At 39.7% G+C, this 14,289-nt stretch overlaps 1 protein-coding gene across 4 annotated transcripts in view; it reads left to right on the top strand.

Annotated features, from left to right (window-relative positions):
• Positions 1-14,289, top strand: part of Rexo5 (RNA exonuclease 5) — a 51,962-nt gene that overhangs the window by 8,406 nt on the left and 29,267 nt on the right. For all 4 annotated transcript variants that reach the window (XM_085841360.1, XM_085841359.1, XM_021168285.3 and 1 more), the window contains exons 7-8: positions 10,073-10,161; positions 11,121-11,236. In XM_085841360.1, coding sequence (XP_085697486.1) covers positions 10,073-10,161; positions 11,121-11,236 — 205 coding nt within the window. The remainder of the gene's footprint in view (positions 1-10,072; positions 10,162-11,120; positions 11,237-14,289) is intronic.

Here is a 14,289-nt window from a genome sequence, read left to right as displayed (position 1 = left end):
AACCCTTACACCAGGGCCCCATGCTTATAATTGCAGTGCTCTGAAGGTAGACACAAGGGGTCCCTACAGCATGCTGCTTAGTCAGATTTGCCAAATTGGCAAGCTGAGGTCAAATGGCAGACCCAATATACAAGATAGAGGGCAATCAGAGGACAAGATATTCAAACTCTGGACTCCAGGCAATGTGTCTACAAACAGAAATATGAATATGCACAGGCCCAACCATACTTGTACATAGAAAACCAATACACTTCATTACGTTAAACCCTCATTGTTTTTATTTTGTTTTTATTTTTGAATTAAATTTTTTTTTCTGTGTAGTATATTCTGATCATGGTTCCCCTCCCCCGAGTCTTCTCAGATCCTCCCCCCATACACACACACAACTCCATGTACTTTCTTTCCCCCTCGTTAGTAACTAAACAGATAAGCAATAATGATAATAATAATAATATCAAAAAACCCTCAAGAAACACACATACACAAAAAATTGCATAAAGTCACAAAATTGGAAACTATGATATATAAGCAAAAGGTCAGTAAGACATAAATGCCCAAAGAAAGCTCTGTGAGACAAAGCATCCACAGAAATACCATTGAATTTGTTTGTATTGGCCATCAACTTCTGAGCATGGGGCCAACCCTTAAGTGTGGTTAATATAGCCAGAGAAATTGCATTGGAGAGAATTAAATTTTCCTTTTCAAGCAGATGTCACTTGAAAATAGCTTCTTGGTTAGGGATAGGAACCTTTGTCCTCTTCCCCCTCTCAGCTCAGGGACCCCATCTGGTTTGAACCTGTGTGTGCTGCCACAGTCTCTGTGAGTTCCTATGTGTTAGTCAAGTTGTATCTGGAAGACACTGTTCCTTAAGAGTCACCCATCTTCTTTGGATCTAACAATCTTTCTGCCTCCTCTTCTGCACAGCTCCCTGATCCCTGAGGAGAGGGTGTGATGAAGATAGTGTTGAGAGTCATCAGTCAGCATGTGTTTGTTAATTCTAACACTGAAAAAGTGTATTCAAGCAAATCCCTGGAACTTTCTGGGCAACCAGCATAGCCAAATCAGTGTGCTCTGGGTTTAGTTGAGATCCTGTGTTGGGAAATAGGTGTTGGATGACTAGGAAGCTATTTGATGTTGTCCTCTAACCTCTGTGCATAAGTATATTTAATGTTCTAATTATCATGTAGCATGGGGACTTTCTCCCACCAGCAAAATCAAAAGAAGGGAAACATACCCACCTACCACCACCAGCAACAACAACATAACAGGACTCAACAATCATTGGTTTTTATCCCTCAATATCAGTGAACTCAGTTTCCCAATAAAAAGACAAGATCCACCCCTTTGCTGTATACAAAAACAGACTTCAAAATCAAGGATAGTCATCACCTCAGGGTGAAGGGTTAGAAAAAGATATCTCAAACAAATGGACATCAGAAGTGAGCTGGTGTAGCCCTTCTAATATCTGACAAAATAGACTTCAAACCAGAACCAATCAAGAGACAGGACACTTCATACTCACTAAAGGAAAACTAGGCCGAGACAGCATTTCAGTTTTTAACATCTATGCCCTAAACACAAGGACACGTGACTTTGTAAAAGAAACACTGGTACAACCTAAATTACATATTGACCCTCACACACTGATTGTGGAAGGTTTCACTATCCCACTCTTACTAATGGACAGCTCATTCAGTGAAATACTGGAGGTAAAAGATGCTAGATGCTGTCTTAGGGTTTCTATTGCTGTGAAGAGATACCACGACCTTTTTAAAAGGACAACATTTAATTGCAACTGGCTTACAGTTTCAGAGGTTCAGACCATTAACATCATAGCAGGAAGCACGGCAGCATCCAGGCGTTCATGGTACTAGAGAAAGAGCTGAGTGTTCTGTATCTTGATTTGACATCAACCAGGAGAGACTGTCTTCCAGGCAGCAAGGAGGAGGGTCTCAAAACCCATCTCTACTGTGACACACTTACTCTAACAAGGCCACACCTATTCCAATAGTGCCACTCCCGGGCCAAGCATATTCAAACCACTACATTCCAGTCCTTGGCCCATAGGCTTGTCCAAACTCATGAGTCTATGGGGGCCATACCTAGCCATAGCATAGTGCAAAGTACATTTATTCCAATTTCAAAAGTCTTGGGACTTTTGTCTAACACAGTCTGTCTAACAGTCTCAACAATGTTAAAAGTCCAAAGCTCAAAGTCTCCTCTGAGATTTATGCAATCTCTTAGTGAGGAAATTCTGGACCAAAGCAAGACCAAAAACAAGCTGGGAAAACTCCAAACTCTGCACCTCTATATCTGATGTCAAAAGACTCCTCAGAGCTACAGCTGCCTTCATCTTTGTTGACTGCAACAACTTCCTTCTCCTGGGCTGATTCCACTCCTTGTTAGCAGCTTTCCTCAGCAGGTATCTCACAGCTCTGGCATCTCTAACATCTTGGGGTATCCAAGGCTACTTCCAACTTTATAGCTTCTTATTCCAGTGTCTGGGATCCATATATGATCTTCTAGGCTCCTCCAAAGGGCTTGGATTACTTCTCCAGCTCTGTCCTCTGTAGCACTCCAGGCTCTGGTTGACTCCACTCTATTGCTTCTGCTGCTCTTGGTCATCCCATGGTACTTGACATCTCCAATATGCTGGGGTCTTCCACTACAACTAGGCTTCAACAAAAGCCTCTCATAGGCTCCCTTCGTGGTGCCAAACCTCAACTTCTTTGCATCGCCTCTGCAGTCTGGGCCACCAGTTGCAACTGAGGCTGCACCTTCACCAACGGCTTTCCCTGGCCTCTCTCAGTGCCAAGCCTCAGCTGCTGTCCTTGACCCCTTCATGCCTTCAAAATCAGTACCACCTAGGTGACTCTTACACATTACCAAGTCCAGCTGTAGCATAAAGTACAACCTTGGCTATCTCTGGAACACAGCTTCTCTGAGCTCTCAGAAAACACTTCCCATAAGATTTCATCTCAGTGATGCTGGTCTCTTCTTATCACCACTAATTTCTTAGCTCTAGCTAACTAGTACCAATTGTCCCAGTAGTTTCTTCTATTCATGATTCTAAAGCCAGAGCCACATGGCTGAAGCTGCAGAGTTCTGCTTGCTGGAGCTGGAACATGCCCACCTTGTTGGGGTCCAAGAGTTGCCGCACAAACCACATAAATACTGATCTCAGTCAGACAGCTATGGTATATTGAATATACACTTAAGACTGATCAGTCAGGACTGTAGCTCAGAGTTCAAGGGCTGAGATTATTTCTCAGGACTGGCTTATAAAGGAAAAACAACAACAACAACAAAAACCACCAACACACAATGAGCTTATGTGTAGGTACAGGAAGTGCTGCCCAGTAGTCATCTCTGACTCAAGCTATTTTGACTTGCTAGACAGAACAGTTTTAACTGACCTTTATTCTCATTGGTCCCAAGTGGAGCTTATGATTGTTAAAATTTTTAAGATTAATGAACCTCAGATATATAGAACATAACAGGATATCAACATGGTCAGGTTATTTTTCTGTGTCAGTGACTGGCAGGTATATTATAGCAACAATATGAAATAGCTGGCAGGACTGGAATAAAAATGGCTGTGACTATGTGAAAGGGGGCAGGGGCTCAACACTTATCACCAGCTTTCTGTTTTCTGACTCCACTACCTAAACTTGGCTGTCCTTGAATTTGCTCTGCAGATTGACCTTGGTCTCAGACTTCCATGGTTCTTTCTCCTGAATGCTGGGATCAAAGGCATGTACCACCATGTCTGATTTAATTTTTTCTATACCTAGAACTTGCTCTATTCCAGGCTAGCCTTGAACTCAAGAGATCTGCTTGCCTGGAATTTAATCTCCTAGGATTAAAGGTGTGGACCATCATGCCTAGGCCAAAACTTTTCATGACCACTATTCCTCAAGATCCAGATCAAAAGCCTGTGTCTTCCAGTCTCAAGATCTGGATCATAAGTGTGCCCTCCATTGCTGCATTGCAGTTCACTTCAGATTAAAAGTCCAAATGAAAACAAAAATCAGGTAATAATACCTAATATGACTATTCCTTATCAACTGCAAACATAAACAATAAGCATAGCTGGGTAGGATCTTGCCCTGAGATGGCTACTCCCTTAATCTGTATCTCATTGAATACAGGATTCAGCTCCATTTCACTTCCTTGTGCCCCTTTATTACTTGAGCCATAATCTTACTTCCTTTTTCAGCTTGCTCCTTTTCATTAAAACACTTTTCATAAGAGTGAACTTCAGTAACCACACAACAGAATTTATACCAGGCTGCTTTGAGACATCATTCCTTAGAGCAATTAATCTAAATCTCTTCCCCTTAGCCTCAGGCAGACTCTTTAGACAATGGCAAAAAGCAGCCATGTTCTTTACCAGAATATTACAAAACAGTCTCTAGGCCACATACTAACATTCTTCTTTGAAAACTCTTGAGCCAGATCCCCATAGTTCAAATCACCCTCAGCACTAATGTCTTCCATATTCCTAATAGAATGGCCCATTAAGTCCCTCTTAAATCATTCTACTGCTTTCCAAATCCAAAGTCCCCAAATCCACAATCCTCTTAAAAAAACCATGGTCAAGTTTTTCACAGCAATACCCCCATCCCTGGTACCAACTTCTGTGTTAGTTAGGGTTTCCATTGCTGTGAAAAGACACTCGACCAAGACAACTCTTATAAAGGACAACATTTAATTGAGGCTGGCTTACAGGTTCAGAGGTTCAGTTCATTATCATCAAGGCAGGATATTGGTAACATCCAGGCTGTTATGACCCTGGTCTGCATCTTGATCTGACTACAGCCAGTAGAAACTGACTCTTCCACACTGGGCTGCTGGGAGCCTGCGTGGCCTAGAATGGGTTGAAGTGGGACACAGTGTTGGATATAGGGCATAAAACTGATGATCTCTGACCTTTAAACTCTTAACTATACTGAATGCTGAAGCTCCTGACTTCTAAGCATATCTAAAATCTTTCCTGCTTATTCTGAGGTTAAAAACTGCTGGCTTGGGTGATTAGTACCTGTAGCTTAACAGTGGCAGATTAAGTAAAGGATTAATTGGGACCTTTCTCACTTGCCTAGAAGCCTTGCCTCTTGCTTGCCAGGAGGGAAGGTTTGGAGCAATAAACTTTTATTGAACCAGAAGAAGTCACACTCACAGAAGGAAATAAAACAAAAAACAAAAAACTTTTACACAAGCAAATACACAAAAACACACATACATTCATATATACACATTCATGCACATATACTCATACCTTCATACACTCCTTTTGAGCCTAGCTATTTATCTCATATGTATATACTTATATACACACACATTCATACTTACATACCCATTTGAAGGAAAAGCCCAAGCACAATGCAGGAAGAACTCATTCTGGATGAAAAAGGAGCTCCAGACTATATTTCGTAGAGAAGGAAAAGGCTTCTACCCTTTTATTGTTAAAGGAATAAAACCCAAGTCTGTAAGACAAAAAGCTTTGGCCTCTTTTATAAGACTAAGCCTGCTTTGCTGCTAAGAAAAGACCTGTTCTAGCCTATGGTAAGGAAAAGCCTGCCTGCTCTCTCTGCAGCTGCTTCTTGGTCTCTCTTTCTCTGCCTCCGTTGTATTGCTCTCTTCTTCTGCCCTAGTCTAGTTTCATCATTCCTAGTTTTTTTACTTTTTTTTTTTTTATTTAGGAGAATAGATCACATAGTTTTCCCAAGCATCCTTTTATTTTTCTTTTTTACAAAAGTTCACTCAAAGTTCAAACAAAAATTCAAATCAGAAATTGAGATGTTTACATGTATTTCCATTAAGAGCAGTTATTTTGCTAGACATTTATTTTCTATCACTAGCTCCAGAAGTACATTGAGAGTTTAAAACTATAGTTTTCAAAAACAAAATACCCAGGTGTCTTAAGGTTTTATTGCTATGAAGAGACACCATGACCAGGGTAACTCTTATAAAGGAAAACATTTAATGGGAGCTGGCTTACAGTTTCAGAGTTTTAGTCCATTATCATCATGACAGGAAGCCTGGCAATGTGCAGGCAATGTGCTGGAGGAGCTGAGTGTTCTACATCTTGATCTGAACTCAGCAGAAGGACACTGCCAGTAAGGCAGTAGATTGAGTCTGGGAGACCTCAAAGCCCAACCTCACAATGACACACTTTCTCCAATAAGACCAGAACCTACTCTAACACAGACATACCTACTAATAGTGCCATGCTCCCTGTGGTCAGACATTCAAACACATGAGTCTATGAGGGCCATACCTATTCAAACCACCACACCAAGATAGCTAAAACAATTCTGAACAATAAAAGAGCTGCTGGAGTGATCACTGTCCTTGCTTTCAAGCTGTATTATAGTGCTATTGTAATAAAGTCTGCATGATATTGACATAAAAACAGGCGTGTTGATTAATGGAACTGAAGACCCAAAATAAATTCAAACACATATGGACACCTGATTTTTTTTTCATAAAGAAGCCAAGACTATACAATGGAAAATAGAAAGTATCTTCAATGAATGGTGTTGGTCAAACTGGCTATGTGTAAAAGAATGCAAAAAGATCCACATCTACCACCCTACACAGAATTCAAGTCCAAGTGGATCAAAGACCTCAACATAAAATCAGATACACTGAACCTGATAGAAGAGAAAGTGGGGAATAGCCTTGAATACATTAGCATAGTAGATGACTTTCTGAACAAAACCCCATTAGCATAAGCATTAAGATCAACAGTCAATAAATGGGGCCTTATGAAACTTGAAAAGCTAAAGAACTCAAGAAACAGGATATCAAAAACCAAAATAATCCTACTTAAAAAACAGGATACAAAATTAAACAGGATTCTCCATAGAGGAATTTCAAATGGCTGTGAAACAAAGAAATGTTGAATATTCTTAGCCATCAGGGAAATGCAAACTAAAACGACTTTGAGATTCCATCTTACACCTGTCAGAATGGCTAAGATCAGTAACACACCTCATGCTGGTGGGTACGTGGAATAAGGGGAGCCCATTGCTGGTGGGAGTGTAAACTAGTACGGCCACTATGGAAATCAGATGGAAATCAGTATGGTGGTTTCTCAAGATCTACCTCAAGATTCTACTATTACCACTTAGGCATATATACACAAAGGATACACTATTCTGAATGGAACTAGAAGAAATCATTCTGAGGGGGTTAACATAGGCCCAGACAGAAAAATATGGTATATACTCACTTGTAAGCAGATACTAGCTATATATAAATAATGATCAAGCTACAGTTCATAGACCTAGAAGGTTAGGTTAAGAGAAGGGATCTAGGGGCTCTCCCCAGGAGGGAGAAATAAAATAGATTTTCACAGGTGAACTCGGAGGCAGGTGGAGATGTAGTGGAGAGAAAGAGTGCTGGGAGAGACTGTTGGATTTGGGATGCATTTGGGAGTTGTTGTGGAAACTTAGTGCAGTAGAAACTTCCTGGAATCTATGAGGTGATCCTAATGATGACACCTAGTAAAAGAGGATACTGAGTCTCAGATTTCCATCTCTTGAAACCAGGCAAGGTTGCCAGTGGCAGGCCTAGATTTACATTCAGTTGTTTTGTTGGCCAAGGGCGTCCTATGGAAGCCCCCAAACAACCTATGCTATATGCTAAGACAAATGATTACATTCCGCAGATTACAGCAGGGCCCCATTTCTGAGGGCAGCACTCACAGAGAGCAGTCAAGCTGGCACCTGTGTGGACCTCTTATCCCTATGTTCTAGTCAATTTGGGGTAGGAAGTTGCATTCCAGGCTGCTGAAAGAAATGTGCATACCAACCCAGCCACAAAACCTTTGGCCTACAACCTGTCTTGCTTCAAAATACGTTAGGGCGATGTTGACACAGAACTTGTAGGAGTAGCCAACCGAAGTCTGATCTGACCTGAGGCTGCTCCATGAGAGGGAACCAATACCCAACACTGCTTGGGGAAACCAAGAGCCAGAGACGAGATAGCCCAGAGACTCTGGGCAAAATCAAATGCTAAAATATTACTGGTCTTAAAAAAAAAAATCAATAAATGATTTCTAATGATACTCTGCTATACCCATATGTCAGTGCTATTATCCAGTCATCATCAGAGAGGCTTTCTCCAGCAACAGATAAGGCCAGATTCAGACCTACAGCCAGACATTATGTAGAGAGTCTAAATTTGATGTTTTCATCAAATTCTTTTCCTTAGAGCTCAGAAAATTCCACAGGAGAGGAGGCAAAAAGATTGTTAAGAATCAGAGGACACCAGAAGAACAAGGCCCTCTGCTGAATAAACTAAGCAAGACACATATGTGCTCACAGAGACTGAAGCAGCAAGCACAAGGCTGTGCATATATTATAGTTATTAGCTTAGAATTTCTGTGCCTGCTTGTTGGGACTCTTTCCCTTCTGTTGGTTTGTCATGTCCAATGTCAGTATGGAAGTTTTGCTTTCATCTTATTGTATTTTGTCTGGTCTTGTTTGGTTATCTCTTTGAAACCTTTTCTAATGAGAGACAGAAAGGGAGTGGATTGGAAGGTGGGGTGTAGTACCAACAATTTAAGCTTAACCCCCACTAGCTTACAAATAAACGAGACACAGACTATGGTTATTTTATTTGGCTTTGGCAATTACTGAGGGGGTAACCCCTAGTCTACTCTTCTAAATGCTGGCCTGGCTACCTCCCTAGCAGTGTACTCCAGATTCTTGCTATTTCTCCTGGCCATGTGCTTGCTCATAGTCCATCTTCATGTTCTCTTCATGGTGGCTTCCTCTCTTCTCCTATCCTTCCTCTTCCTATTCTCTCTCCCCCAGCTCCAAATGCATCCACCTCTAATCTCTGTAATCAGTTTTATTTAACCAATAGTTTTAAATCAAGGAACAAGGTTTGCATAACAAAAGCTTATAAACCTGAGAATTCACTCATAGGCCTAGACCTTTCCTTCTAGTATAGAATTTAGCATTACAATACATAAAACAAAAGACCAAAACTCAACAGAGGGGAGATGGGGAGAAACTGAGAGGAGTATGGGGGTGGAGGGGAAGGACTATAATTAGGATATATTGTATGAGAAAATCCATTTTCAATAAAACTAAATAAAAGAATATGGGCATCTTACCAGTGGCCAAACTACTGGAAAAAAAATCTCTCTTCCTCCCCTAGCAACTATTAACTGCTTCAGGAAGATCTTTTACTTTTTAAATCATTTACATTTTACATTTAAATTTTAAATGTACATTTAAAATTTACATTTTAAATCTTTTACATTTAAATCATTTAAATTCTAATCAATTGAAATTCTCTGGATACTAGGAGGTAAAAACTGGTCCAGAGGCTTTAATTCTTGTCAGATAAAATCTACATGCTATTTTAGCTGCTTCATCAACTATGTGAAAGTGGACATCTTTAATGATTCAAATGTTTTGAACCCCTGAGCGGTATGTGCCTAGTTGTTGACTTAATGTATATAACAGAGTTCCCGGACCTGTATTGAACCTCTAGAGGGAATTTTGAGGTTATGATTGTAAGAAATTGAAGACCATTTCCAAATAGTGACTTGAGGAAACTCTCAGGGATAGAGTTAGGTATAAGGGAATTGTTGCTCAGATTTCTGCCTGCTGTAGTCTTTTTAGATGTGGATTTCACTATGGTGAAATAACTCTTTCCTTTTTCACCTGCTTTATTTAGGAAAGAAAAATGCCACATGGCATCATTTGCACATGTTATTCTTTCTCTCCTAGTGTCCAATAACTTTGGGTTTAATTATCATAAGAAGAAAGAATTTTTGCTAGGTAATAAGGAATTCCAGGCCCCAGGCCCTAGTCTTCCAAAACAGCAGCCTACAAATATTCACTCAGAATGTAACAATGAATGAATGAATGAATGAATGAATGAAAACTTGCAAGAGAGATTGCTTCTTATTTAGTCTTTATAATGCAATTAACATGTTCCCAGTACATATGCTATTTCAATTTCCCTGGTATTTTTTATTTCTCCCAAAATGGTATTTATTATCTCTAATAAATAGCATCAATAAATAATTACGTTCTTTTCTTCCTAGGGTCTCCTAGCTATGAAAACTTTATCCTTACCAAGTATACTGGTTTCATATCAGATAGCAGTCCCCTCTTTGGACTTGACTGTGAAGTGGTAGGTAATGCTTTTGATCTTTCAGAGCATGTCCCAAACAATAGTGTAAGATGATTTCTTGAGTTCAGTGCACCAGTGAATTCGTGCCTTTCAGTTCCAGCTTTTGGATTAAGCATTAGAAAGTAGGCCTCTTTAAAGAAAAATTGGCTCTGTATTCCAAATGAAAATTTGGTTGTAAGTTTTCTAAGTAGTTTCTGTGTTTAGTAAAAAATTTTTCATTACCAGAAAAGATTGATTTTTTTTGAACAAATACTCTATACTATGACTGCCACGAAGACTCTGCCTTAATTACCATTGACTTAGATTTTGCACATTGAAGATTAGAAATGGGATTTCCCTGCTAATTTAGTAACTCTTCCAAAAACAAGTGCATCCTTTTCCTGCAGTGCTGGCAAATACAGTTCCTTAGTCCTTGTTAGTCTGTATTCTGATGCTCCCTGTTATAGCTGTCACTTTGAGTTTCCGTGATCCCTCTGTGCCTCAGTTTATCCCCCTATAAAGTAGGTAATAATTAAGGCTATGCTATAAATTTAGAGAGTGATTAGTAAAAGTGGTGTTTCTTAGCCATAATGGTGGGTAATACATAGTTTATAGATGATAGGTATGCTGTGATTGATACTATTATCTCCATTAAAAAAAAAAAAAAAAACCTAAAACAGGATCTCAGGTTGACTTTGAGCTTTGATTTTGCTTTAGCTTCCCTGGCCATTCATCATCATCATCTTCTTCTTCTTCTTCTTCTTCAAAAAAAATACAGTTCCAGAGCAATTGTATTGCATTGCTTTCATTAAACATAATGTTCAGCAAATACCCTAGCTTCAGTTTCATTCACACTGGATCCTGTAGTTGCTGGCAGGAATCCCTGTGGCTGAGGGTAGGTGGTAGCTGGTACAGTGACTATTATAGGGGGAAGCAATGACTTTTGCAGTTCTGCAGCCTGAATGTATTTTGTCTTTTAGTGCCTTACATCCATGGGGAAAGAACTAACACGCATCTCACTGGTTACTGAAGGAGGCTACTGTCTCATAGATGAACTTGTCAAACCTGATCTCAAGGTTCTGGATTACCTTACCAGGTATTCTTTACTTCCCCCGACTGCTCTTCCTATGGCTAGCATTCTAGAACAGGGTATGCCTTAGCAGGAATTGCCCACAGCTTCTGCTTCTTGAGGTTTTTGGTTTTTTGGTTTTTTGTTTTTTTTTTTCTTTTTCGAGACAGGGTTTCTCTGTGTAGCCTTGGCTGTCCTGGAACTCACTTTGTAGACCAGGCTGGCCTAGAACTCAGAAATCAGCCTGCCTCTGCCTCCCAAGTGCTGGGATTAAAGGCGTGCGCCACCACGCCCGGCTGCTTCTTGAGTTTTATCTCTTATTTTCAAATAAATGGCTGCTGAAGTTGTACTGTCAATGTATAATACTTTTAACCTCGTTCTTCACCTTTACTGTGATAAGTCAACAGAATATTATCTGCATTATCTTAGAGTCTTGAAGTTGTATTTGTTTCTTAACAACTGCCACATAGCTGGAGAAGAGGTTTTGTGTTCTGATAACATCTTGTTTGAGTATCTGCATACAGTCATTTGTCAGTCAAATGATCTTAATGCTTAATCTATCTTGACTCCCCAAATAAACATTTTTATGACAAAAATTTGAAGCCCTAAATTTTAGTCTGCACCCTACCCCCGCCACTTCTTAAGACAGGGTCTCACTATGTGGCACTTGCTATCTAGACCAAATAGCCCTCTAATACACAGAGGTCCACCTGCCTCTGCCACCCAAGTGGTAGGGTTAAGTCTTGTATCACCACTCCTGACCAATTTTAGTCTTTTTTTTTTTTTAAAGATTTATTTATTTATTATATGTAAGTACACTGTAGCTGTCCTCAGACACTCCAGAAGAGGGTGCCAGATCTTGTTACGGATGGTTGTGAGCCACCATGTGGTTGCTGGGATTTGAACTCTGGACCTTCAGAAGAGCAATCGGGTGCTCTTACCCACTGAGCCATCTCACCAGCCCAATTTTAGTCTTTTAATTTTTATTTTTTCAAAGATTAGCATAAAACTTCAGAAGTACACAGTGACTGGACAAAGGGAAGAACAGTAAAACATCTTCATTTTTGTTGACTGAAGTTGTACCCAGGCATTAGGCATAGACTGACCTAATGCCAATGATAAAGGCTGTTCTAATAGCAGACCTGATCATTGAATTGTTTTTCTAGAAAGTAGTCATTTCAGCAAAAAGATAGTGAAATCAGGCTTGTCATAGTATTATTAAAAAGATAAAAATATAAATGTCTTTTGAAAAGACAATGCAAATATCAATTAGAGGATTAGTTTTTTTAAGCTGCAAAATAGAATACTCTTACCATTTAAAGAGATAGGCTAGAATTCATTTATTGACATACAGATATAATCACAAAGTAGCACATATGAAATATATCTATAAATGCATACATACCAAAAATGTGGAAGGAGCTGAGCAGTGGTGGCATATACCTTTAATCCCAGCGTTCGAGAGGCAGGTAGATCTTGGTGAGTTCAAAGCCAGCACAGTCTACAGAGTGAAGTTCAGGACAGCCCAGAGAAACCCAGTCTTGAAATTAGAAAAAAGAATGAATATTTACTAAAATGTAAAAAAATTATAATCTTTGGATTATAAAGCTATAGCTATTTTTATTGTTTTTTGTTCATTTTTGAGATTATATATTTTTAAAATTTATTTATTTTGTGTATATGAGTGTTCTATCTGCATATACACCTACATGCCAGAAGAAAACACCAGATAGCATTATAGATTGTTGGGAGCTGCCATGTGGCTGCTGGGAATTGAACTCAAGAACCTCTGGAAGAACAGCCAGTGCTCTCAACTGATGAGCCATCTCTCCAGCCCTTGAAGTTATATTTTAATTCTACCATTTCTCCCTTCCCTTTTTTCCTTCCAATCTCTCCTATGTACTTCTCTGCTCTTCTTCTAATTCTTGTTTTCTTTGTTTATCAGTTGTTATTGCATGCATATATCTATTTGGATATACATAAAAATTCCCAAATGTAAGTTACATATATATATATATATATATATATATATATATATATATATATATATATGTTTTCAAACCTCTGCTTGGCATTGGACACTCAATCCCTCTGCTCTTCCCTGAAGAAGGCCATCTTTCCCACCCCAGCTTTCCTCACTTGCCTGTAGTCTTTTGCACAGGGTTGAGGCCTCCTCATCTCCCATCCCCCTAGCCCTCTGCAGTTCTGCATGTTCATTGGTGCTTCTTTGTTAAACTTACATTCGGGCAGTTATGTAGGTGTTGCTTCTGACATCACTCAGAGACAATCTCACATCAAAGTCCCCGATCAGCTCTTACAATCTTTCCATTCTTTCTTTCACAATGTTCTCAGAGCTGTAGGTATGGGAGTATATTGTTGTAGATGTATCCACTGGGACTAGGTTCACACCTCTGCGTTTATTTGATTGGTTGTAGTTTTCTGCAGTGGTATCTGTGTTTCAGAGAGACTTTTCTTTGATTGGGGTGAAAACTATACTTATCTGTAGATACAAAAACAAGCGTTTATAGATTGTTGTTAGAGATTATGCTGGTTAGGTATTAGTGGTTGTAGATTCTCCTCCAATAGCTAGGATTCTTGTACCAGGAATGATATCCCTCTTGTTGAATGGGCCTTAAGTCCAATTAGAGAACTGTTGATGACCGCCAAAGTATATAGGCCACCACTGCAGCCATCGGGTTATCCTGACATGCTGGTCATGTGGTTCATAAGCATCATAGATACTGGTTGTCTCTCTCCTTTGGAAGTTTTCATAGTACCTCCTGGTACCATGAAAGCTAGTCCTCGAGGAGAGGGCATTCAGATCAGTTTCAGCTCAGGGGGTTCCAGGGCCCTGTTTCTGAAGTGTATGTGTCTTCAGCTATAGGGACTTAACTTCTATCTCAGTGGGTAACCTAGGGTAACAGCAACAGGCTGCATGTTAGTTATATGAGTCTCTTTGACAGCCTTGGCTAAAAACTCAAAATAGTGCTTCTCATGTCTGGCATTAGGGTTTTTATAGGTGGTCTGTGGCTCTTGGAGAGGGCACCTTCAGCTTAGATGAGAAAAGTTGTATTTATACA

Source organism: Mus caroli, unplaced genomic scaffold (assembly GCF_978045245.1).
Source record: "Mus caroli unplaced genomic scaffold, Mus_caroli_1 scaffold_8, whole genome shotgun sequence".
Lineage (NCBI taxonomy): Eukaryota > Metazoa > Chordata > Mammalia > Rodentia > Muridae > Mus > Mus caroli.
Note: the sequence above shows the minus strand (reverse complement) of the source record. Positions and strands in the feature narration are given on the sequence as shown.